At 53.4% G+C, this 24,073-nt stretch overlaps 11 protein-coding genes across 11 annotated transcripts; 5 read left to right on the top strand and 6 right to left on the bottom strand.

Moving 5' to 3' along the window:
- Window positions 1-240: 240 nt before the first annotated feature.
- Window positions 241-1,513, bottom strand: ACET3X_003570 (uncharacterized protein; the record flags this gene model as incomplete). Its single annotated transcript, XM_069448860.1, has 2 exons — window positions 241-776; window positions 832-1,513. 2 exons carry the CDS (start codon window positions 1,511-1,513, stop codon window positions 241-243), a joined length of 1,218 nt encoding a protein of 405 aa, XP_069310117.1.
- A 2,092-nt stretch (window positions 1,514-3,605) lies between these two features.
- ACET3X_003569 (uncharacterized protein) lies at window positions 3,606-5,083 on the top strand (the record flags this gene model as incomplete). The annotated part of the gene is made up of 5 exons (XM_069448859.1): window positions 3,606-3,767; window positions 3,824-3,853; window positions 3,903-4,125; window positions 4,178-4,362; window positions 4,415-5,083. 5 exons carry the CDS (start codon window positions 3,606-3,608, stop codon window positions 5,081-5,083), a joined length of 1,269 nt encoding a protein of 422 aa, XP_069310116.1.
- A 41-nt stretch (window positions 5,084-5,124) lies between these two features.
- ACET3X_003568 (uncharacterized protein) lies at window positions 5,125-6,633 on the bottom strand. The gene has a single exon (XM_069448857.1). The coding sequence runs from the start codon at window positions 6,443-6,445 to the stop codon at window positions 5,498-5,500; it is 948 nt and encodes a 315-aa protein (XP_069310115.1). The 5' UTR covers window positions 6,446-6,633; the 3' UTR covers window positions 5,125-5,497.
- Window positions 6,634-9,295: 2,662 nt separating this feature from the next.
- Window positions 9,296-10,731, bottom strand: ACET3X_003567 (uncharacterized protein; the record flags this gene model as incomplete). Its single annotated transcript, XM_069448856.1, has 4 exons — window positions 9,296-9,676; window positions 9,737-10,271; window positions 10,322-10,612; window positions 10,664-10,731. The coding sequence occupies 4 exons, from the start codon at window positions 10,729-10,731 to the stop codon at window positions 9,296-9,298; spliced, it is 1,275 nt and encodes a 424-aa protein (XP_069310114.1).
- A 471-nt stretch (window positions 10,732-11,202) lies between these two features.
- On the bottom strand, window positions 11,203-11,908 carry ACET3X_003566 (uncharacterized protein; the record flags this gene model as incomplete). Its single annotated transcript, XM_069448855.1, has 3 exons — window positions 11,203-11,341; window positions 11,392-11,530; window positions 11,581-11,908. The coding sequence occupies 3 exons, from the start codon at window positions 11,906-11,908 to the stop codon at window positions 11,203-11,205; spliced, it is 606 nt and encodes a 201-aa protein (XP_069310113.1).
- A 278-nt stretch (window positions 11,909-12,186) lies between these two features.
- Window positions 12,187-13,430, top strand: ACET3X_003565 (mitochondrial 37S ribosomal protein mS35; the record flags this gene model as incomplete). Its single annotated transcript, XM_069448854.1, has 2 exons — window positions 12,187-12,790; window positions 12,850-13,430. The coding sequence occupies 2 exons, from the start codon at window positions 12,187-12,189 to the stop codon at window positions 13,428-13,430; spliced, it is 1,185 nt and encodes a 394-aa protein (XP_069310112.1).
- A 302-nt stretch (window positions 13,431-13,732) lies between these two features.
- ACET3X_003564 (uncharacterized protein) lies at window positions 13,733-14,901 on the bottom strand (the record flags this gene model as incomplete). Its single annotated transcript, XM_069448853.1, has 2 exons — window positions 13,733-14,732; window positions 14,789-14,901. The coding sequence occupies 2 exons, from the start codon at window positions 14,899-14,901 to the stop codon at window positions 13,733-13,735; spliced, it is 1,113 nt and encodes a 370-aa protein (XP_069310111.1).
- A 560-nt stretch (window positions 14,902-15,461) lies between these two features.
- On the top strand, window positions 15,462-16,145 carry ACET3X_003563 (uncharacterized protein; the record flags this gene model as incomplete). Its single annotated transcript, XM_069448852.1, has 3 exons — window positions 15,462-15,600; window positions 15,687-16,045; window positions 16,095-16,145. The coding sequence occupies 3 exons, from the start codon at window positions 15,462-15,464 to the stop codon at window positions 16,143-16,145; spliced, it is 549 nt and encodes a 182-aa protein (XP_069310110.1).
- A 720-nt stretch (window positions 16,146-16,865) lies between these two features.
- On the top strand, window positions 16,866-18,378 carry ACET3X_003562 (uncharacterized protein; the record flags this gene model as incomplete). The annotated part of the gene is made up of 3 exons (XM_069448851.1): window positions 16,866-17,012; window positions 17,064-17,117; window positions 17,164-18,378. 3 exons carry the CDS (start codon window positions 16,866-16,868, stop codon window positions 18,376-18,378), a joined length of 1,416 nt encoding a protein of 471 aa, XP_069310109.1.
- Window positions 18,379-19,018: 640 nt separating this feature from the next.
- On the bottom strand, window positions 19,019-22,236 carry ACET3X_003561 (uncharacterized protein; the record flags this gene model as incomplete). Its single annotated transcript, XM_069448850.1, has 2 exons — window positions 21,420-22,236; window positions 19,019-21,366 (listed from the first exon to the last, which is right to left on the bottom strand). The coding sequence occupies exons 1-2, from the start codon at window positions 21,982-21,984 to the stop codon at window positions 19,019-19,021; spliced, it is 2,913 nt and encodes a 970-aa protein (XP_069310108.1). The 5' UTR covers window positions 21,985-22,236.
- Window positions 22,237-22,428: 192 nt separating this feature from the next.
- ACET3X_003560 (uncharacterized protein) lies at window positions 22,429-23,983 on the top strand (the record flags this gene model as incomplete). The annotated part of the gene is made up of 2 exons (XM_069448849.1): window positions 22,429-22,802; window positions 22,849-23,983. The coding sequence occupies 2 exons, from the start codon at window positions 22,429-22,431 to the stop codon at window positions 23,981-23,983; spliced, it is 1,509 nt and encodes a 502-aa protein (XP_069310107.1).
- Window positions 23,984-24,073: the final 90 nt, after the last annotated feature.

Genomic DNA, 24,073 nt, shown 5'->3' with positions numbered 1-24,073 from the left:
AAGGTGGCGGCTGCCTGTATGATCAGTGGTGGTGTGTTGGTCGGATGTGCGAGGATGTGGAGGTGGAAAGAGAAGTACGCATCTTATGCTGTATAGATATGTCACAGCCTGGGCACCTGTCGACATTTCAAGAGGTTATGCAGTCGTGTTATGATGCTTTCTAAGATTATGCCTCATATTATGTGTGAGTTTCTTTGTACAGAAGAACTGCAAAGACACCGCTGATACATTCTGTAAAGCTTAGATATAGATGTAGCAAAACGGCCCCTCAGTCGTGTCCATGATATCCTCCATGGTGACTGCTGGTTGGGCCGCGTAGCCAAGGTCGATGACGGTCTCAAGAGTGGTGTTTGCAGAAGGAGGCTCATTCAGGAAAGTGCCAGTACCGACAATTCCCTCTCCACTGGTACGGGTCTTCTTATCCAGTTGTTGCCACATCCACCACGTACGGTCAACCATAGCGTGGTGGAGGTAGAAGAGCGGGTCACCAGGCGAGACATTGACGTCGCGGCCAGGATCACCACCTATGGAGAAGTGACCGCCGCCGTGCACACCAATATTTTGACCTCCAGGCCAGCCTTGCATAGTCATCTGGAAGTTCCAGATATCTTGGTTCTTGAGAATCAAGCTGGCAATAGCTGGTGCGTCGGCCCACTTCTGATTAGCGTAGTCGGTCAGATCACGTTTCAGGCATCTGGGATTGTAGCCATAGCCATTGCCGTTTGACAGAGTGGATCCGTTGATCGTGCCCAAGGAAACAGGTCCGAGGTTGACGCCTGTGGAAGGTATGTTAGTGTGTAGTCCATCAATATGCTCCATGGCGAGACTCACTCATATCCTTGAAAGGACCACTCTTCACGCAACCACCCCCGGTGCCGCGTGGGATACGGATCTCTGGCGGTCCGGTACCAGCGAGAACAACCTCTCCGTCACCTGGGATGAACTCTCCGTTGCCAGACATGGAGTACTCTGATCCATCGAGCATTGGTGATTGCTCAAGACCACTGGCGGCAGTCTTTGCCCAATTCCAGTACGGCTGGTAGCCCGTGTAACCACACTCGTTACGGAGAGCTTGCTCGTACTGCCACGTGAAGTATCTGTGCCATCCAAGGAATGTACCAGTGAAGTGAATGAACGCGGTCTGGTTGATGTGGTTGCCAACGAAGTCGTCGAAACGTGACTTCGCGCCAGGCATCTCGGAAGCGGGTGTATTTGCCTTTTTGGCTTGGAGGCAGATTACTGCATCAGTATAGGCTTTGCGCTCCAACTTCGACAGATCGTTCCATTCCCGGCGTATCGCAACGTTGAAGATGTTACAGGTCCCTCGCTTTGATGAGTTGGCCTCCAGCGTGGCCTTGGTCTGCTGCTGAGCGAACAAAGCCAGCTGTTCAAGTTGCTCGTTCGCGACAGATGGGTCGTCGGAAGGTACAGTCGGTACATCATGAGGGGCTGGCAGTGCGCTCGAGAGCGTGCCGGCGAGGAGGGTCAGCGTCAGGGGAGAGGTGAGCCGCATCTTGTTGTTCAACTTTGGAATCAAGGGAGAATTGAGACACGCTCAGTTGTGTCTGAGATGGATCCTGAGAAAACTGTGCCTGGTTTATCACCAGCACGCCCGTATATAAATGTATTAGTAGATTATCCGGATGCATTAGCCATCAGGCCTACTGTACCCACTGCCTGTGCCGGTGACAAGTCACCGAAAGGTCTCTGAGCTCCGATAGAAGTAGTGTGAGCTGTTCCCGCAGCCACAAGCGCGGTCAGATCATTAATCATCAAATCACCAGAGCGTATCGGGGTGATGCGGAAAGTACTGCAGTCTCGAGGCCAATGAGTACTGCGTGCTTGGCCCATGGGATTTTGCACGTTCGGGGCACATGTCAGTTCATGTCAGTAAAAAACGTGAAGACTCGGCTAGATTCTGTCACTATCCCAAACATGGTGATTTCCGCAAGCGAGGTTGATGCATGGAGCTACAGTAGGTATGGTTCGAGCGCTCAGAGGCCTAGAAAAGGGTGTGGTGGAGCGTACCGGCACATTGTGAAAGATGCACCTATCACAACGTCGAGGGCCCCAGTATGTCCATGATGTATTTGATCCGGCTCCGCTTCAACGCGGGCTCCCGACTTGCGTCAACGATGCAGTCGACGAGCGTATTTCCGTTATCCTGGTATCGAAAACTTGCATGTTATAGCAACAATTTTTTCGGAAGTACTGTTGTGCCTAATTTCTCGGAACATTGTTTCAGCCACCTTCTTGGAGGGCAACAAATGTGCCGCGGATGCATATAGTAGCAATATGCAGCTGACTGTGCCGCAATCTTACAGCATATGTGTCGCCAATGCGCAGGATGGAATGGAAGAGATTTCATGGCGTGGAGTCGCGCAGTCTGAGAACAAAGACTAGAAGTCATTTCATTCTTGTAGCAGAGGCTCCATAATGGTCCCAAGAAGACATTGGCCGTCGTTCATGCTGGGTAGAATGGTTGGAAGTGGTGTCCGTGTCCGATATGTGAGGCGCGTCATGCGAGGCTGCCAAGGCGCCAGCGCCGGGGTCCCCTCGTCCCGTCCCATCTTCCCCACTGGTGTTTTCCTCTCCACCACGATCGAGTAGCCACCGGTTAACAAGTCTGATAGAGACGGACACGACTTACCAACGCGGTATCAATTGGCTTAATTCAGGTTTCAGTAGTGGCTGCCTATCCAATCCACGTTAGGCGGAATGAACCTGACGAGCTGTAACCTTTTCGGCATGCTCGCAATCGAAAAACAAATTCTCCGGCACCAGTGAAAACCCTTCTGCAGCTGTTCGCCACGAAAAGAATTATGTCCGTTCACCTTTATACGATCTTACTCGCAGCTCGAGTCAAGAGAACCTTTGTGGCGTCCAGAACATACCCAAGTGCGTTCTACGTCCCTCTCTATCCCTCCTCAATACCTCGTAGTAGCTTCCAGCCCATTACTATCCCAGTCTTCGGGTGGTTTTCCTCTTTCAAGCATTCTTCTATCTTCAGACGCGTTTACGACAAGAACATCGCACTATAGTCTGTGTTGGACCGATCGTTCGGTATTGAAGACATATCTGCGTATCATGTCATACGGAACACTGTCGTCCACCACCAAATCTCGGATGAGATCCGAGCCCTCTTCCATGCGATCTAACTCAAGACGATTCAAGCGATTCATGGTTTCAGGCCTTGCATATTGGAATCATAACATCGCCTGCGATAGATGAAGCTCTACCGTGTCCGAGGATTTCCCCGGAAAATACCCTGTCCGAACGCGTGTGGCCATAGTGCCGAGGTTACCGACTCCTGTTCGCCAGACTTGCATCAGTGTACCGGACGGCACATATCGCTCATGCATAGGAGCCCTCTCGACGAGTCGCTGCTGTTACTCACTACACTGCCTTGGAACGTCCGCAGTTTATCGATCCGCCAAAGTGGTTCAATGTTTCCAACACTTAGGTACAACTCACGACACTACTCTCTCCTGAGCCTTAGGCTCGATGGCGCATCTTGAGATAGTCCCTGTTATATGTGAGAGATCTGTCGATTCCTACACCTCCGTTGTCGCTTGCGAACGCTTGAATCACCAGTTTCCTCAAAAATGTCTACACCATTCCAGCGTGCAGACGCACAAATGAATTCAGTAGAGAACGAGGGTACGACCATTCTCACGTCCACGTTGGCCGTAACTACCGTGGCCATGATTACCACAATCGCAAGACTCTATGTCAGGATCAAGATGATCAGGAATGTTGGCTGGGATGTAAGTAAGCTGTACATGCAACAGCTGATCGGATCACTAACTGTCTGCTTCACCAGGACTATATGATGTTGTTGACGATGATACTGGTATGTTACAAGAGATTAGTCTGCTTGTAAGATGCTTACGAATATATAGAGTCTTGTTGGACAGGGTATCATCGTGTCCCAGGTTTCCTACGGTGCTGGTAGACATATCGAGGACATTCCTCGAGAGGACTTCAAAACAGCTCTCAAGCTCAACTTCATCACTCAGCCTCTGTTTCTCATCGCTATATGCTGTCTGAAGCTATCGGTTGGCTTTTTCCTCTTGAGAATCGCGGTCAAGCCCTACTACCGACGCATCGTCATTGGAATCATGAGTAAGCTCAAAAAGTACCGAAATTTTTGGTATCTATTGCTGACGCTTCGCAGTCTTCATGAGTATATATACAATCGGATGTCTCATAACATTAATGTTGCAGTGTTCAGATATCCGTATGATGTACGATCGAAGTATCAAGGGCAGGTGCTGGTCCAATGCACAGATTAAGGTCCTAGCATACCTCAATACTGCATTGAACATCTGCACGGATATTGCGTTCTCGCTTGGAATACCTGTAAGTCCCACTCGCACCTGACCGCGATCACAACCTGCTGATCAGCGGCTAGATTCCCATGCTCTGGGGAATACAGATGAATCGCCGTCACAAAGCATCGCTCATATGCATTCTGGGCCTCGGCACGTTTGCCACTACCGCTGCTTTGGTAAAGCTTTCATACATGCCGAACTACGGTCGCGATGGCGACTTGCTGTGGGATTCGCGCAACCTTACCATATGGACTGTCGCCGAATGTTGCGTTGGCATGGTCGCTGCCAATCTGTCCTGCCTGAAGCCTTTGGTCCGATCCATACTTGTATCCACAGACGGCAGAGGTAGCCGCAAAGCATCGCAGCCAAAGTCGAATGCTTACGCACGAGGCACAAACCACCGCTCGCTGATCAAGAGCTACGGACCTCTCGACTCCGACAAAGCTTCGGACAACATATTCGCGGGCCATGGTCCTGCCGGCAAAGCATACCTACTCACCACGATTGATGCGGCCAAAGATAAGACAGGACAACATATAACCAAGATATCGTCCGGCAGAAGTTCACCAGCTGGCAGCAGAAGCAGCAATGAGAGCGAGACAATGCTCAACAACAGAGCAGCCGCAACATTGGAGGGCCATAATATTACCGTGACGACGCAGGTGAACGTTACGCAGTCGTTGCATTCACGGGACGGTTACGAAGGTGGGAAGACACATGGCCAGCATCAAGCAAAAGAATTGGTATGAACTGGATGTAATGTTTGATTGTAATATATAAAGTTTTTTTTCTTCCTCTTTTGCTTTTAACACCAAGCATTCAAAGGGCATCTTTGGAATGATACACCTCATCGTCTCAGCAATCTTGTTCTTGGTACATATGGCCCACACTTTCCCAATGCCTAATGACACCTCACAACTACTTTCTCTCTCCACGAGCCTGTTGCCATCGGGAACTGCGGCTGGCAGCTCGCCGTCTCTCCTCAGTCTAATGCTATATTTCCAACCCTACGAATGACTCAAGTCATTGTATGCTGTTCTGATCTGGTACTCGGATTGCTCCGTTTCCTCTATGGGTATCGTCTTGCGCCATCTCGACAAATGTCGGAAGCAATGTATAATGTAATGACAAATGAAATGTTCTATCCTGGTTCAGGTGGTGTTCTATGGTGCTGATACAAGCTGGTTGAGCTTTAGGCAGCTGAGGCGGAATGGCTGCGAATGCTCCTGGGGTACATGAAGGGCCACGGTACGCAGAATTTCGTCTGGTAGCGTAAGCAACTTTGACTCAAGATTGCTGCCCTCGTTCTCCTTTGGTGAAGCGTCCTCTGTCGCTTCTGGAGCAACCTCGCTGTGTTGGTCGTCAACGAAGCTGCCCTCTCTGGAATCTTGCATGCACCAGGTCTCCCGCCACATGGCGGAAATGTGCTGGCGCTCTTCACGTGATGCGTTGTCATCCTCATCGGGATGCTCCGGGATCACGTGAATTTTCTTCTCATCCTCTTCCGACACATTTGAGCCCTCGAGCCACGAGGCTGAAACCTTGCGGTAGCGATGCACGTCGGCATCCATGGGTCGGTCGAGCCAGTCGTCCATCTGCTCGTCGGACATTTCACTCTTTGTGCTCCTGGAGGAGCTCCACGAGTACGAGGTTTGCGGCGTTCCCGGTGGAGAAATGGGAAGGCTGAGGGAGGACTCGTAGGTAGCCTGTTTCCAGTGCACGTAGCCTTGCATGCCTTGGATGAACTCCTTGCTGGGCTTGCGGTCCCTGGGCATAAGAAATTGCTGAATAGGGAAGAAGCTGCCTTCGACTGGTGAGATGGGCGGAGACAAGAAGCCACTCGAGATGCGGTCATCGCCGTCGATCTCGGTAGTACGAGTGGCGTCGTGGGAGTTTTCGCGGTCTGACTCGGGTGTTGAAGCGAGCGATGTCGTCGATGATGCTCTCGTGCGCTCTCCTTGCTTGATGGAAAGCACCGGGTCCTCCTTCAACGATCGCATATGCGAGATGAGCTGATCGTGGGTGTCGTTTAGCCTCTGGAAGAAGGACTTCTTCGGCCGCACCGCCTGCGGTCGAAGGTCCTCGTATGACATGCCGATGGTGGTTGTCATGCTGATCGAGTCCGGGTTGAGTCCTGGTGGAGTGGTCCTGGAATGCTTCGAGAGTTCAGGTGCGGTCCGCGTGGGTGTTTATGTGGGTAAGGGGCATGTTGTGTTGCTTTTTGTTGTTGTTATGTTGTGACGGGTGGGACGGGTACAAATACAACTGAAACTGGGAAATGCAGCTGCGCGTCCGCCCCCGGCCCCGCTACCAGTCGCAAAGCAAGGCGGGGCGATCTTCGAATTACGCCAGAAAAACGGTTGATCCATGCAGAGCCGTTCGGTCAATAGTGTAGCGACCGCCGGCGAATGCGCTGATTGGGCTGGGGCTCGGTCGGGCTCCATGAGGCGGGGCAGCGCGGTCGTTCGGACGCGCTTCCGCTGAGGTCATCGGGGGCTGTAGTGGAGGTTGAGGACCAGGGTGCACTTTTCGCATACATTAGCTACATGCGCACACAGGAGACGGAATTCCGTCCACCATTCAGACGCTGTTGAGATGCATGGTCGACATGTCCGTAAATGCTATTTATGCACCAACGTTTCCATAGAGACAGCTCGCGCAACCTGTCACTTCACCACGAAAAGACTCATCGTCGCCTCGAGGCGTCCCAGGCGATGCGAAACACAATCGCTGGGATGCTCGGAGAATAAGGTGGAGCAGGTCATTAGCGACGAGGTCCAGACCACCCGCCTATTACGAGCCATTACATGTGCTCAATTTCCCAAGGTGCTCGCGTGAAAAGCCGTGGTAATGAGGCGCCATGTGGGCTATTGGGGCTTGCCAAAAGAGGGAGTCGTGAACCGGTCCGGAACTCTAAAATCCATCAAACGCTTTTTGACAGTTGGTCTTGGACGGCATTCTCGACTTTCCCCATCACTTTCCGTCTGTGCTTCCACGTTTCGTACGCACCACGGAGCTCCCCACCAACTCTCTTGACACTGCATGAACGACGCGGGTCGTGCAAGTAAGCCAGACGTCATGTGGAAGTGAGGCTTTGCTATACCCAGCCGTCTCACACAGCAGAGTTTTGGTCTTCCCTTCGCACTTCGCTAGGCAACACGCGGAAGGTCAGTCGCTCGGGAGAAGCAACGCGATGATCGGAAACTGCCATCGAACGGTCTGTTGAATTTCAGTACGAAAAGCCCAAGAACCCGGATGAACGCATTTCGAAATTTTCAACCGTGGCTCCGTACATGTCAGCAGCATTAGCCGGCCAGCGCCCAAGAACTTTGTCCGAATGCAGCTAGGTCTTATCCGGGGATGTTTGTGCCCAAAGGGTTGACTTTGTTTCTGGGCAAACACATCCCAACACTCTCTGACCACTGCTTTAAAATTGAAAGATGAAGTCACCATCGGAGCCTGTGCGGTCCAAGAGCAGGCACAGGCAGCCCTATTATCTTCTGGATGAAAATGAAGCATTGACGGCCACCCAATGCTCAGTGACAGCCCAAAATTGGCACACGGTGCTCGGCGCGAAACCGTTGCTGCAGTTCCCAGCACTAACAGCTAGCGAGCGCGGCACCGGCAATCTGCCTTAAAAGACCAGGGAACTCACTACCGCTGGTCGGGAAATCAACGCAATTGGCTCGGCACTCATGGACAGTCAGGGCGGTAGTGGGAGCGATCCTCACTCGATGACGGAGGTACGAATACACACTCTAATCTGTTGAAAATGAAACTTCCCATGGATATGAGCGTTACTTCCCAAAGCTTCGCTTCGATCAAGACTTTGTACACGGTAGGATCTGAGCACGCAACACAGACAAGAGACAGGCCATGTTGGCCGTAGCGCGCGGGGAGACCCATGTCGCATTCCATTGCGCACGTGTAACAGCAAAGCAAATGACGGATGTGCGGAGAAGAGCACATGACGACACGCGGATCTGGAACTCTGATGCTTTCTGAGAAAAATTTCTCCTTTGCAGAACGATTTTTTCTTTCTCGCAGAGTTCGCGCGCCTCTGCATGCTTCGCCCCAGGCAAGGTTGTGCCTCCGGGGTAATACCGAGGTACCTTCCTGCTACGTACACACACGTTCTGCTCAATACTTCTCTGAATTAGGAGGCTTACTCTCCCAATATCTAATCATGGCAGATGCGCATTCTCTCACACTTGTGTCTTGCACCGGAATGCGCCACGCGTAATTAGTACTCCAATTGAGTGTTCAGATGTTGACCACCACGCAATCGTCATCGCACCATTGCGGAACTGCAAAACCGCGATGATGTCCCGGGATAGACTAATCACTCGTTGCCCGTGAATACGCGCTCTGATCAAGTAGAGAAAAGCAAGTCATTACTCTCGACTGAATCCTGGTACCCAAAACGTTAGTGCACAACAGATGGATGCCGACGGATAGTAGGGACAAAAAAGCACATTGATACACAGAATACAGCCTGAAAAATAGTGGGCAGAAAACAATGTTTGTGTGCAAGAGCATGTATAGAATAACGAAATAGGACGACGAGTTGAGACAACGGCGACGAAGGGTGATAAGAGACCGTACCTAGGTATGCTATAGCGACCAAAACAAGGGTATGGTAAGTGTCAAAGCGAGGGGTGCATACTTGGAAAGCATCACATCAGTACCTCCTTCACTCACCTATGATTAGTATAAACGCGGTGATACGCCACATTGCGGGTTTGGGTGGTAGAGTCCCAATGTGAACGATGCGCAAACTCAGCAACGTGACTTGAACAAACTGGAAACGGCATCCAGCTGATCTTCCGCCTTGGCATGCAATTTCAATATATTTCCAGTAAAATACGGGTATACACATACACAAGTACCCCTTCTTACCACCTTACTAATCACCTGAAACATTACGCGCGTCTCTCGAACCACTCCACCACACCCCTTTTTCAAAGATGATCACAAGCCTTGCCAAACCGCCTGTCCCACAACGGCTGTGGAAACGCCCCACCGTCCAGTAGCTGAAACAGATCCCACTCTCCCGCACTCCCCTCCGTTTTGAAGTTCCAGAAGATCCAACCCCTGGTCTTGGCTTCATATGCATCGAGTTGAACCTCAATATAGCGACGCACACTATCCTTCCAGTCCTGAGACCACGTAGACACAGGGCCAGATTTCCCGGCGCAGGAGCCGATCCAGTAGGAGTCGGGGAAGCTACCCTCCATGCGTGAGCCGTAGTTGAAGCCGTTGAGGTGGGGAGCGCAGTCGGTGAAGGCACCGGACCATTCGCCTACGATTGTCCATTTATCTGAGCTGTTGTAGTTGCTGACCTGGAGATCAGATTAGCGAACATTTCCTAGTAAAGTGGTAGCGGAAAGACTGTGGCGTACAGAGGCACAGGTAAAAGCCACGTGTTGGTCGATAGACATGGCGTTCGAGCCAGAATCGAAGATCTGATACTCATGGTGATCTACAATAACGTTATGCGCGCCATTGTCTTGCTTGGTCAGGACGCCGTTCAGCCAAGACGGGTTCTTAAAGCCATCGTGTAGCATAGCAGGTGTACCGCTGATATCCCGTAAGTTGTAGTATGCATCGTAGTAGAATTGTTTGACCATTTCCTGATCGAGCTTGAGCAAGAAGGGTTCGTTGAGGAACTGAATGGCGATCACGACGTCTTGCATCTCGGGTGCAGCGTATTTCTGTTCAATCTGCTTCAATGCAGCATGTGTATGGCTCAGGCTTTCGGCATCGCCCCAGGCTGGCCAGGATGCTGTATGGCCGCTGTGATCGAAGCCGTTCTGGGACTTGGGTGCGCCGTGGAGATCGATGATGATCTTCAGGCCAGTTGCTCGCGCCCAGTCGATTGCGGCGTCGAGATACGGAGCTGCACCTCCGGTATAGGGGCCCCAAGGCTCCACGTAGCTAGAAAATCGTCAGTATAATTTGCGTGTTGAGCTTTAGCAAAACACTACCTCCAATAACCAACTGGAATGCGAACAATGTTGAAGCCAGCGTCTTTGATCCTCCGAAAGTCATTCCACGACACAAAGTTCTCCCAATGCGGCTTCAATACATCGGTACAACCATTCTGGCCCAACTTCTCGCAAAGTGACCATTCGTCGTAAACTGGCCAGTCGGCTGAACTGTGCTGCTCAAAGATTGACGGTGTGATGAATGGCTCGAGGACTAGCCAGCCACCGATATTCACACCTCGAACTCTGTCCGTACCCCAATCGAAGGCGACGTGTCGATCGTGAATAGTGCTGTACCTATGATTAGATTATGTGATAGAGAACGGGTGGAATGGTACATACCTTGGCGCAGATGCTACTAGGGAAGCTGTTGCAGCCAGCATTGCTGTGATAGAAAGCTGTATACGCATATCGGCGTTGATGTGATTGTAGAAGTTACCGGTATGTATACCGGGATACTGAGGTGCAACAGGCCCAAATAGTTGAAGGTAAGAGAACCAAAATGGTGGTGTGAAAACAAACAGTTGTTCAAGTGAAATCGGAGTAAAAGGTCAAACAGCTAACCCGGGTGTAACTGCGTAGGCTTGGATACAAAGGTGTGGCATACATAAACTGTGAAGCATTCGGGAATTGCAACGTCGCTCAGAAGGACAACAAACGGGAAGCGATTGCCTCAACAAGCGACCAGGACCACCAACGTCCCGATGTCGTAAGAATATCAAGGTTGAGGGCAAGTACCGTTTGACGCGCTTTCCAGCTGCGTCCACTCGGTTTGGCTCGGTTTTTCGAGCACGCTGGAACAGCACATCGACTTTTCCAGTCATCGTTTATCCAATCAACCCAACTGTTGGAGGTTGCAAAGCGTGTAAATACTGGCTGCTTTAGTCCATGAAACCTGTCGTCTCATCCATAATAGCCGCAAAGCTCTTAGTCTCGCGATGTTTCCCACTTGTCGCAGGTGGGAACTGTGACATCTTCAATCGAAAATCATCAGACCTCTTTATTGCGGGCGCAAGGTTTCTGTAGGCTCGTTAACTGATAACATTGCTAAGATAAGAGAATGCGCATACGTGACGTCGCCGCGGACAAGGTAGTTGTTACGCTCCATTGCAACTGCGAGCTCTTCTTGATGATTGTCTAAAAGTCCAGTATTGGGCACGACAATGAGTGGGATTTGGTAACGGAGTGCTTCGAGGATGGAGCCCGAGCCTGGATTCTGTTAGTCGGTGATTAGATACTGGGTGTATGGTTAACAGTACCAGCATGTGAGATGACCAAGCCTTTCGACCGCTGAACTAATTGGAATTGGGATTGTAGTCCGTCTGGGTTGAAATCGATACCATCTATGATGAGTTCAGGGGCTGATTTGCTTTCTTGCATATGTGTTTGAGCAAGCATGGAGAAGTCCTGGTAGACGTCCTTGGCGGATCCGTACTGAACCAAGAGATGTGTGAAGCCAGACTCTCGTAGTGCGTCTAGACACGCGGGACTCAGAACTGATTTGATCAGTTCGATAAACGGCGCAGTAGCGCCAGTGGTAACGAAGCACAGTTTCGAATTGGGTGTCCATTTCCAAGCATCGGCCATGGTGAGTGTGACGGACAAGACGACAATGTATGAAGACCTCGGTTATCGGTGGACGTGATTAGACTATTCCAGAATCATACTCGAGCTATGTTTCCAAAAGTCGAGATGGAGGAAGTAGTTCAGATGGAAGTCATCGTACCTAGGTAGTCGCCCAGGGTAAGAGCGGAGGTCGGGGCGGTCTTATTGGCCCGGTGCACGGTCGCACTTTCCTCCCCCATCGCCAAGCGTCGCTGCATCGCGAAAAGTCGACGACAGCAGCCATTCGACAACCACACCCAATGGCGTCAATACCACGAAGGCTGCTGCAGCAGTCACGGGCATGCCCCTCACGGATACGGACTCGAGCAGCGCCAAAGCACACATGCGCACGATGGCAACGCCCGCTCTCCACAACGCCCGCCCGGTACGCAAATGAGCCTACGAAAGAGGGCTCTGCCACCGCTGCAGATGCCAAACCACCAACCGAGACGCTGGAAGAATTGGCCCCAGAGTTGCCCGAGTCATCCTTTTCCAACACCACAAAGTCAAAAGCATTCCGGGAGATGAGCACATCGGAGCGGGAAACCGCCATGCTGGAGAACCTCCGCGCATCGCTCGCTGAAATCGACCCCAGCGTCGTCGCCGACGCCCTCCGCAAGGGAAAGCGCGGACTACCCCAAACCAGTGACTTTGGTCTGGAAACGGATGAAGATTTTGAAATTGAGGAAGACGACAAGAGGAGGACGAGTGCGGGATTCTGGGCCGAGGGAGAAGAGAGTATGGGACCGGATGAGGATTACTACGGAGATGATTTGACTAGTCATGGTCATGGAGAGTTGCAGCAGCATAGGGAGTTGAGGGAGTATGCGAGGTTGATTGCGTGGGAGTTGCCGCTATTGAGTCGTATGTGCTCTTCACACCGAACAGGCATAAGGTGGGATTCGTGTACTAACAGATCCTAGACCTCGCCCGTCCATTCGAACCCCCAACAGCAGTTACGCCCTTCCGTTTCCGCTACACATCCTACCTTGGCGAATCGCACCCCGCATCCAACAAAGTCGTCGTCGAATTCTCGCCCAACGACCTCTCAAACACCCACTCCTTGACCGACACCCAAGTCTCCAAGCTGATCAAGCTAGCCGGACCTCGATACAACCCCTCCACCTCCATCATCAAGCTCTCGTGCGAGAAGTTCGATACCCAGTCCCAGAACAAGAGGTTCCTAGGCGACACCATCTCGAACCTCATCAAAGAGTGCAAGGAAGGAAAGGATACTTTTGAAGACGTGCCGTTTGACTTCCGCCACCACACGCCTAAGAAGAGGGCCGAGTTCCCCAAGGAATGGGTGCTGACCAAGGAGAGGAAGCAGTATCTCGAGGAGAAGAGGCAAAAGACTGCCTACTTGGAGGATCAGCGCGCGGGTAACGGGCTGCTGGTGGATGGAAAGAAGGTGCTTGAGACGAGTCTGCCGTTTATGAGTGAGAGCCAGCAGGCGCCCGAGCCGGTCATGGTGGGAGGTGCGAGGGGCAAGCCATTGCGGTAGTTGCATTGAACAGAAGTTCCTGTATGAATATGAAATGTTGCTGGCTGTACAAGTACAAAGCTGGAACCAGCCATATCTCCGCGTGCTGGCCGTAGAATACCGAATTTCCGGTTTAGCCCCCCAAAAAAACTCCTTGTGCATTCAATTTCCTGGAAATAGTTGTTATCCCAAGGGTATATCTAAACCCGCTCTTTTACGCCAAAAGATTCCCACAAAACAAAAACGCCAAGTCCTACTCCAACACGGAGTTTAGTGAATTTTAACTGCAAGGGCTGTCTATGGTGCAGCTCCTAGCAGACAGATCAAGCAGCTTGTCCGGTGCTGACGCGATTCTTCTTCCTGCTTCCCTTGGCCGCAGGCGTGTCGCCCTCTTCCCGCTTGCGCTTTGCGGGTCGCGAGCTGCCGCCCTTGGGTCGGTAGGCTGTGTCGTCGTCGCCGCCACCCGTCTTCCGTCGGCCCTTTGCAGTTTCGGGGGCGAGGGAATCTTCGTCGTCGTGGTCGCGGGGACCGGGTGTGCCTCCTCCTCCGATGTTGGACTCGCGTTTGACTTTGGTTGCGTTGGCCTTTGTGGTCTTTGGCGCGGCAGACTTTTCGGAGAGGTTCTCGTGGTGCGCAGCGTCCTTGTCCTGCAGGAAGACCTGTGGCTGGTGCTTGCGCAGCCAGTTGTAGACGCTGTCCGGGTTGCGTACGGTCAGATCCTTTTCGCTGAGCGGGGGCTGGGCGGAGGCGAGACGGACGGGACGGCCTTGTTGGAGCGTCTGGTCGAAGCCAGGCTGCTCGAGGAGCTGGTCGGTCGCGAGGAGGTACTCGTCTTCGTGGGCAGGGGACATGTAGCCCGGCGCATGTTCGCTGAGGTCGATGCCCTCAACGGGGTGGTCTGGCAGGTCGGCGCGCGTGGTATGGGGGACCTTGCGCTCGAGGCTGGCGAGCGACTTGAGCGTCTGCTGGATGGCCTGCGAAGTGTGCAGCTGGTCTGCCCTGACGGCGTACTCGTCTGGGGTGATTCTATTTGCGGCAACGTCGTCTCGCAGCGCCTGCAGCTGCTGCTTGACCAACTCCGGGCCCGGGCCGGCTTCGAGAGAATCCACGGCCGTGTCTGCCTGGGACAGCTGGCGCAGGTCGTAGCGCAGGCGCGGGTTGACGCGTGTCTGCTCGTTGAGCTCGAGGAGGATGTCGAGGATCTGGTCGTTGTTCTCCTGCAGACGGCGCGCCGTGCCCATGGCCTTCCACTCCTGCTTGATGAGGTTGTCGCTGTCCGTCATGGCCTCGTCGAACTTGACGCGCATCTTGCGGTACTTGCGTCTGTCATGTACAATTAGCTGGGGGGGTTGTCGTGAAGGAGTCGGCGCGTCACTTGCCTCCACGAGCGCTTGACGGGCTTCTGTGTCGCATCGCCTGCATCCGCTGCCTCGTGTGCGTGGGCATGGGCATGGGCCGGAGCATCCATCGGGGGCGGCGCTTCAGAGGCCATTGTGTGGGTGTGTGTCGTGTTTGTGGGATCAGGATCAGGTGGTCTGGAGTTGTATGGTTGCGCTCTGGGCACGGCCTCGGTGATTGCTAGGAACACGGTCTCTGGAGCATCATGTGGACCGCCGTGCCAGTGCCACGCTTCCGTCTTCACGCCTGCCCAGCGAGGAATCCATTCCCCTTTGCTCCTTTACCACGACAGACTACACCTACGAGCCACTTTACACCCTCGCATTCTTCTGCACCAATCATCCAACGCCCCAGCGCGCGGACGGCCCGGAAGGTACGCATTGCCTACGCAGTAAGACCCTGAAGGCCCGCCTCGCCGCCTTGCTCCTTTTGGACCTCACTGACATGCCATTGCCCGTGGCAGTCTTCCAGTAGCACTCGCACGCGACCACTGCCTATCTCTGCCCCCCTCCCCCCCTTCTCACCGCCCGCCCGCCCGGCGATCCCATCAATACCGCCAAACTGTCACCCATACTCCTCAATCGCACCTCCCGCCTGAGCTTTGCTGGCGACCCGCGCTCCCGCCAGTCGGACCCGCCCTCTTCCTACTCCAAAATGTCTCTGGATGCTGCAAAGGACGCGCGGAGGCGACGCAGCAGTAGTCTTGTCTACAAAGAGCCCCCCGAGTCGCTCGAGCAGCTGAGCGACCAGTCCGCCCTGCCCAACCTCAACGCAGAATGGGTGAATGCAAAGGGTGAGCTCACTCCCACGGGCGCATATCCAAGATTACTCAGGCCGGATGTGTGCTCTTCTATACGTGTCCCCAGCTAACACACGCAGGCGCCTGGGCGATCCACTTTGTCCTCATCTTCTTCGGCAAGATTCTCTTCGATATCATCCCCGGCATGTCGCAGGAAGCATCGTGGACCCTCGTAAACCTCTCGTACGTGGCCGGATCCTACCTCATGTTCCATTACGTGCGCGGCGTGCCCTTTGACTTCAACTCGGGTGCCTACGACAACCTGAATATGTGGGAACAAATCGACAACGGAGACCAATACACTCCGGCCAAAAAGTTTCTTCTCAGCGTGCCCATTGTGCTGTTTCTTGTCAGTACGCATTACACGCAGTATGATTTGACGTATTTCCTCGTCAACTGTTTCGCAACTCTAGCAGTCGTCATTCCGAAACTGCCCTCGGTATGCATCCCATCCCCCTTCAGACTGCATCCCTCTGACTCTCCTCTAGCTTCACAGGATAAGATTCGCCTTCTTCAACAACCCGCCAGACGACGCATAGCCGACCATTCTCCTTAATCACAATCCTTGGTTTCACTGTAATTTGCATGTATTTTTAATACCAGCCGCGATGGGTCGTGGCCAGATTGAGTAGCATCACCGCGTGGGAGCGGCGTTGGGGCATATTCATATTCGAGGGAGGCGCTTGATACAAAAGTAGCGGAAGCGGAATTGATTACCTCGCGTGCTCACGTGGACATTGTGGCTGCTCTAGCCGCATATGTCGCTTTGGGCCGGGTTCGCATATATGACAAAGGCCGTAATGCACCACGAATATGCACTCATTCGCACTCGTCTCTACCGAGCTTCTTCTGCTAATGTCACACCAGACGCCCGATAGTGTGGTTCCCATATGCAAGCTGCCACCGCTTCCGGCAGGGCGGTCCGAGCGTGACTGCCGAATCCAGCCATCCTTCGTCATCGATGCGGATCCATGCAGTGTGATCCTTCACGTCGTCGGAACACTCGATCCAACGCGCCATTAATTCTATTGACGCATTCGCCTCACACGCCTCTTGCCATGATATTCCCCGCCTGAGTGTCTTTGCTCACAAACACTCGCAGTCTTATTCTGCGTGCCGGTTCCGTACGGCCTTTGCTTTTCCTCTCGACGTCACGGCGATCACATAGCACCTTATCTCAAGCCCAAGCTTTGCAGAGACTTCGCCGCGCTCAGAAGCAAACAGACGCGCAGTTCTCTGAAAAAACCAGGTGAAACATCATGGCTTGGTCTCAGTTCGAGCCTACGGGGCCTCACGTTACATACGTGACCCTGACCTTCTTCCTCATCTTATACGCCTTGTTCTCGCTTATGATTCGGAACCGCCTGCATCTTTCAGAACCGCCTTTGGCCACAGCTTTTGGTATAGTGAGTAGCAGACATGTTGAACAGTAAATCTCCTGCTTACACGTGTGACAGATTGTCGGACCACGCGCTCTGAATCTTCTTAGGCCATATGATTGGGGCTTCTCAGTGAGCATACCGCAGCCATGCGAGCGGACAATACTAACTGCCGCAGGACGACCTGATTCAAGAGACGACGCGCCTCATCGTCGGAATCCAATGCTTTGCAGTTGGTCTCGAGCTTCCAGCAGGCTACTTGCAAAGAAAATGGCGCGCACTGCTCGTTATCTTAGGACCCGTCATGACGTTCGGCTGGCTGATATGTGCCATGTTTATCTCCTTCATCTTCCAAACAGACTTTTCAACCGGATTAACGATAGCGGCGTGTCTCACTCCGACAGATCCTGTTCTTGCAGCTTCTGTCCTGTCGAACAGTCAGTTCAGCACCCGAGTACCCAAGCGGATTAGGGATTACCTCAGCGCAGAGAGTGGATGCAACGACGGCATGTCCTTCCCCTTCCTGTACATGGGTCTTAGTCTTTTGCTCAATAATACCGTTGGAGGCGTGCTGAAGAAGTGGTTCCTCATTACGGTGCTGTATCAGTGTGTTGGAGGCGTCCTGTTGGGCATCGCACTAGGATACCTCTTCAACGCGATATTCAAGTTTTCGCACAGTCGGGAGTGGATGGGCCGGGCCTCGTACCTTGCCTTCTACCTCCTCTTGGCCATCTTCTCCATCGGACTTGCGTCACTTCTTGGCGTTGACGACTTCCTGGTGGCCTTCTTCGCAGGACGTGGCTTCGCGCACAACCAAAATGCACCAACCGAGGAGACTCACCTACCCGTCATCATCGACTTGTTGATCAACTCGGCCTTCTTCATCTTTTTTGGCGCCATGATACCCTGGCAGAGTTTCAACGCCGTGGATGGAATTACGCTACCTCGACTGTTTCTCCTGCTCGCACTCATCCTGCTCTTCCGCAGAATCCCGATTGTGTTCACCATGTTCAAGCTGAAGTGGCTCCCATCTGTGAAATCCACCACTGAAGCCCTCTTCGTCGGGCATTTCGGACCAATGGGTGTCGGCGCCCTCTTCCTTGCCATTGAAGCCCGCGCTCAGCTCGAAACCGGTACTTCGCTACCTCTCCCTGATCCGCCAAACGATCTCCCAGCAGAACAACAACGAACAGTCACTATGATTTGGCCCATGGTTTGTTTCATTGTGTTTGGAAGTACAATGATACATGGCTTCAGTACTTTGGCTGTCAGTATTGGGGGGCATTTTGCTAGAAAAGAGGGCGAGAGGGCTCCGCTGATTGGAGCTGAGAGGGAAGGACTGCACGGCATGATTCATAGCGATAGTGAGGCCAGCGATAACGAGCAGCAGTAGGGTATATGTCTTGGATTTGGGAATGTTGTGTCAGATGTAGCGTTCTGTTCGGTCGGTAGTCAATCTTGGTTCGCAGCAAGCATCTGGGTAATCAACCATAGTATATATCCATGTGCTACGGCTCCTGGTATGCAGGGTGATGGGAGCATCTAAACTTTTCGCATCAACCCTATTCATCTGACAGACTCTAAATGCATTCACCTATACGACATATGTCAGTGACATCACCCTACAAGTATACGAGTTTTGAGTATAACCATAACGACGAGGTTGACCTCAGCACGACCCCAAACTTTACGGAAACAACCGTGTCGTCCTCTGGAGCAATGCTGCTCGGTGTAGGACTGAAGACTTGAAAGTCAAAGCGGGAATGCGTAGGCAGACGTGGGCTGGAGTGATGATAGATGGTAGAAACGTGCAATAATATTCTGGTTGTCGATGAAAATGGATATATATATGATCAAGAACTGTACTTGTCCGAACGTCAATGGCACATCTCAAATCATCACCCCGTGAAATAAATCCCAACAAAAACGCCTTAACCCAGCCCTACCAATATCGTTACTGTAACCGTCACAACACCCATCGCTGATGCATACTCTAAAACGCAGTTTCATACCATCCCCCCCGTATACGCCCTTTACAAATTCCCAATAACAACCATGAACCTCAACCTGCCATCCGTCTTCTTGCTCGCGGCCGGGTTCGTCCCAGCCAGGGTATCATCGCCACCGCTATTAATCGTAATCTCATCAAGCATCAGAGTGCTACTCTTCCATCCCCAGCTCTGACTAAAATTGAAGCGGTCAGGCGCGCTTTCGTAGATGCTCAGCATCCTTCCGCCCTTGGAGGGGCTGTAGATTTTGAAGTAGGTCTTTATCGTTGGTCGGCCGTCGACATAGGGTGGGAGTGTGGGGATGACGGTGCGGGTTTTGCGCTGGACTTTGGAGGGGAGCGAGGGGTTGCTGTACGCGGCTGCGTCGGACTCGTCGTCAGAGGAGGGGGGGTCAGACTCGTGATCGGATGGCGTGTATGCAAGGTTGGGGAAAGAGGGTGAGTCTGTAGCATCGCCGTCCTGAGGTGGGGAGGAGGCTAGGTTAGGGAAGCCCCACTGAGGGACGCCGCGGGTCGGCAGCCGACTGCGATGGCGACCGAGAGTGCTGCTGGAGAAGAGTGGATTGCGCAGTCCTAGAGAGCCGAGAGAAGGATCGGCGTCTCCGCCACTACCAGAGGTCTCTTCCTCCGCGGCAGGATCCATGAACGGGACTCGAGTACTACGCCGGCGGTCACGTCGGTCGCTACGCATGAGCATTTCGCGTTCTAGCTGACCAATGCGCTCGTCGACAGATCCGTTGTTCTGCTGACTGAGGCTACTGACGTGTCCGGTCTCGTCTATCTCTCGCTCTTTGGCACGGTGGAGGTATACGCCCAACTGGATGTTCTTCGCCGAGCGGACTTTCTGTATGTAAATGTTCCACAACGAGCCTGCGTACGATACTGTCCTCGAATACACGCGCTTCTTCTCTTTAAGGAAGCGCGGATTGGGAAACTCGGCGGAAAAGCGAAACGGAGGAAATTCGGTGTAGGCGATTGGCTTTGGCTGCCCGGCATTACCACCGCCAGCGGATATCGGACGTTGCGCAAAGTCCATACGCGTGTTTGGGTTGGTCAAGGTTGACGGGGTAGATGCGAAGTCGGTAGCCCATTGCGCATCCTCTGGTTGAATCGTAGCTGAGAGACGCGAAGCATGGCGTTGGAAAGAGTTGGAGGTTGTAACCACAGGATCAGCCCCGTTACCGAGGACGATGTTGCAGTCTGAGCTTGGAATCCAGAACTTCCTCGGTTTGCCGTTACCATCCCAGCTGTCTGATTCGATATCGCCTTCATCGACAGGAGTCGCACTTTCTTTTTGCTTTCCTTTGCTAGTCAGTTCGCTTCCAGACTTGGTTGCCACATTCGCTCCTTCAGGGTCCGGCGTTGATTGGCATAGACCCAGTTCCTGAGCAGACTCATCAGTGTTAAGCACTCTCTGGCGGAGCGCCAGCTGCTGCCATAGTGCGTTGGAGATGACCCTTTCAGGCATCACTGGTAAGCCAAAGACATCACGAGCGCTCCTGATGAACTCAAGCTGCTCGTATTCCATATGAATGTAGTGGATGCCTTCGTCCAGCAACACAAGGATGCGCTCAATGTCAGGCAGGGTGTAAAGAGCAAGCCAGTCTGCCTGGGCATCAGAAGAGGAGTGCGCTGTTGTTAGGGCGTTCTGTCGATAAACTCCGTCAAAGCGAACGGCCATGAGACGGAGAGAGTTGGGTGCCTGTGGAATAGGCTTCTGCCCTCGCTGTATGAGACCAGCCTCGATGGCGGCTTGTCGCAGGCGGCGGTCGAGAAGACGCTTGGAGAGCACCCATCGGTCCCACTCACTGTCGACAAAGAAGCCGTCCGATCCTACGAGCTCGCGGATGATGTCGCCTGGCATGTCATCCCAGTATTTGAGTGGCATTTCCCAGCCGTTCCTGCTTAGCATGGCCTTGGCCGATTCGAGTATACGGTCTCCAGATCGACCGTAGTAGTTGGAGGTGACTAGACGAATGAGGTATGCAAGCGTCTCGGGAGCCATCTGCCGTAGTATGGATTCGATGGCGGAGTCGATTAGGTCCTGCATCTCTAGCCAACAGCCAGTCGCGAACAGACCGATAGCCTCAGCATCAGACTCTTTTGATATATCCACTCCATAGAGCTTCTGTATGGCCAGCTCAAACGATGTCTGTGTTATGCTAGGATCGATCTCCTCTGGATGCAGCTTGACTTCCTTGGACTGGCTCTCGAGCCATGGCTCTGAGAGAGCGGTGGTGAAGAAGGGAGCGCGATCGAGAATGAGACGATGCAGGGGGTATCTGTTACCGAAGGCGATGATTGTAATGTCCGAGTGTCGTCCTTCAACGAGTCCGCGGGTGTAGAGGTGGTCAGGCAACGGTATGGCTTCGCCTGAAGCTGACAATGTTAGCGTGTGCACAATCAGATGTTGAAGGAGTTCCCACCACGGAGATACAGCGGACCTGTCGCATTGTTGTAGGAAGGGGCCCTGGTTCCTGGCATAGCCGCGCTTTCGCTGAACAACCTGCTGATGTCGGTGCGAACAGAATGCTCTGAACGCATAAGGTCCAGGGTAGTGCGCCTCTTACCCTGCTCTTCGAGGGGGGTGTTTGGATCATCGGCGCTCTTCTGGGCCTGGTCTATCTGTGTCTGTAGCTGGACTATAGGCGGGCGGTCAGGCGAGGCGTGATTCCTAGCGGCACGCGATGTCATGCTGGAGTAGCCGGCCAGTGAGGGCATAGAGCGCGAATAGCTGAGGGACCTAGAGTGGCTCACGTGGTTCCTGGGGCTACTAGGGAGATCGGATGGTGCAGAGGGCGGTATGGCGGGCACATTTGGTGAGAAGAGGCTGACATATGGGGTGCTACTTGAGCCTGCGCCTCCCTCTGTGCCCTCTGCCTCGACCACGGGCCATGTTTCGTTGCGATTCAATCCACCAAGATCCGGCTGGGTGTCATGGTCGAGATTGGCGCTCCCGTGACCTGTGTGTGGCTGGTGGTTGGGGTCCATGCTATGCTATGAGCTGCTCTTGAAGTACATGGGTCGTGATGTTTGACAGCGACGGAGTGAGTATGCGACCAGAGCAGGTGGGGTAACACAGTGCACGCCGGGTCTAATAACACGGGACGGTCACGCGCGCGAGGCAGAGACGGTGAAAGAACTAGGAGAATAGGAAGATAAAGTTAGCAAAATGCGGTGGAGGCTGGGCGCATCACGCTGCCAGCACGGCACACGCAAAATGGCGATCTTCGCTCAGAGAGGCCCGGTGATGCAGTTGCGAACCTGCGGAGTGGGTCGTCGCTTCCGCCTGTCAACGGCGGAGGATATGCAGGGTTCTTGCGTGGCGGCGCGCCGGCCGGGCCATCGAACCACCGAAGACTCAAAGTCGATGACATGATGACTGACTAACCTCTTTCTTCCTCTTCTTCTCCTTCTTCTCTACGTGCCGCTGTCATGGCTTCGATATACAAGGCATTTCCGCAATTGCGGACTGCTGCTCCGCGCCTCTCACGACGCCTCTTCGTATCCAAGCCATGCCTCAATTCGCCGATTCGATCCACAGTCTCCGCCTCGCGATCTTCATCGAGACCCTCCGCCCTGCAATCGCTGAGGTGGAAATCGACCCAGCCTCTCCGCAACACCGCGACCATTGAGGGGCCGAATGCGGGAAGGGCGGTACTGGCGGAAGCTGCGACCAAGACTGAGAGCCAGTCGAGCAGCTTCCCAAAGACAACCTCCAAGAGCGTCGCATACTGGCTACTGGGGAGTGCTGCCAGCGTTTTCGGCATAGTCGTCTTTGGTGGTCTGACTCGTCTCACAGAGTCTGGGTAGGCACAATGTCGCTCCATCTACGACACCTGCTAAGTTGGACAGGCTGAGCATCACCGAATGGCGTCCCGTCACCGGCTCCCTCTGGCCCATGAGCCAGGCCGAATGGGACAGCGAATTCACAAAATACAAGGCGTCACCCGAGTTTCAGCAGCTCAACTCGAGCATGGACATGGCCGACTTCAAGCAAATCTACTTTATGGAATGGGCTCATCGTCTATGGGGTCGCGTCATCGGCGTCACCATGCTCGTACCAACCGCCTACTTCATCGCACGTCGCAGAGTAGCCCCTTCAATGGCCTGGAAGCTCGTCGGCATCTGCAGTATGATTGGCTGCCAGGGCGCCATTGGCTGGTGGATGGTCAAAAGTGGACTCAAGGACGACCTCTTCGAACCTGGCAGCCATCCCCGTGTCAGCCAGTATCGCCTGACTGCCCATCTGGGTGCGGCCTTCACTGTCTATTGTTCCATGGTATACACTGGTCTTTCGATTCTCAAGGAGCACCGCATGCTGGCAGACCCGGTCAAGGCTGCTGAGACCATCAAGGCTCTGCAACATCCTGCTCTCCGCATCTTCAGACGTTCCGTCTTTGGTCTTACCGCTCTTGTCTTCACGACTGCCATGTCAGGTGCCCTGGTTGCTGGTCTCGATGCTGGTTTGATATACAACGAGTTCCCGTGGATGGGTCTCGGCCTTGCTCCGCCCAGGAAGGAACTCTTCGATCCCTTCTACAGCCACGTCCCAGATCAGTCTGATCTCTGGTGGCGCAACATGCTCGAGAACCCTTCTCTCGTCCAGCTTGACCACCGCATTCTCGCAACGACTACATTCACTGCCATCATGAGTCTCTTTGCATACACTCGCTTTGGAAAGGGCGTGCGAACCAAGCTTTCCAAGGATCAGCACAAGGGCGTCCAGGGGCTGGTTCACCTCGTCACCCTTCAGGTTACTCTCGGCATTAGCACCCTGATCTACATGGTCCCTACCTGGCTGGCTTCTGCACACCAAGCCGGCGCTCTCGCTTTGTTGACCGGTGCGGTTGTTCTATGCAGCAGAATAACCGTGCCACGTCGCGCTATCCTTCGCCAGATCATGAAGCCACAGGCTCCCAGAACACATGCTACCCCTCACATCAATTCGCGACTCGAAGCCGCCAAGGCTGCCGAGCAATCATCGTAGTTTATACATCTGCTCCATCTCTCCACGCCAGAGTATGTATCATAGACGGTGTATAGAGTACATCACCACCCTGTACGATATGTAGGTTTG

This window comes from Alternaria dauci, chromosome 2 (assembly GCF_042100115.1).
Source record: "Alternaria dauci strain A2016 chromosome 2, whole genome shotgun sequence".
Lineage (NCBI taxonomy): Eukaryota > Fungi > Ascomycota > Dothideomycetes > Pleosporales > Pleosporaceae > Alternaria > Alternaria dauci.
This window is presented reverse-complemented; position numbering and strand designations above follow the sequence as displayed.

Excerpts from the sequence above, each read along its gene's own strand:
- ACET3X_003568 (XM_069448857.1), bottom strand. The coding sequence starts at position 6,445 with ATGACAACCACCATCGGCATGTCATACGAGGACCTTCGACCGCAGGCG.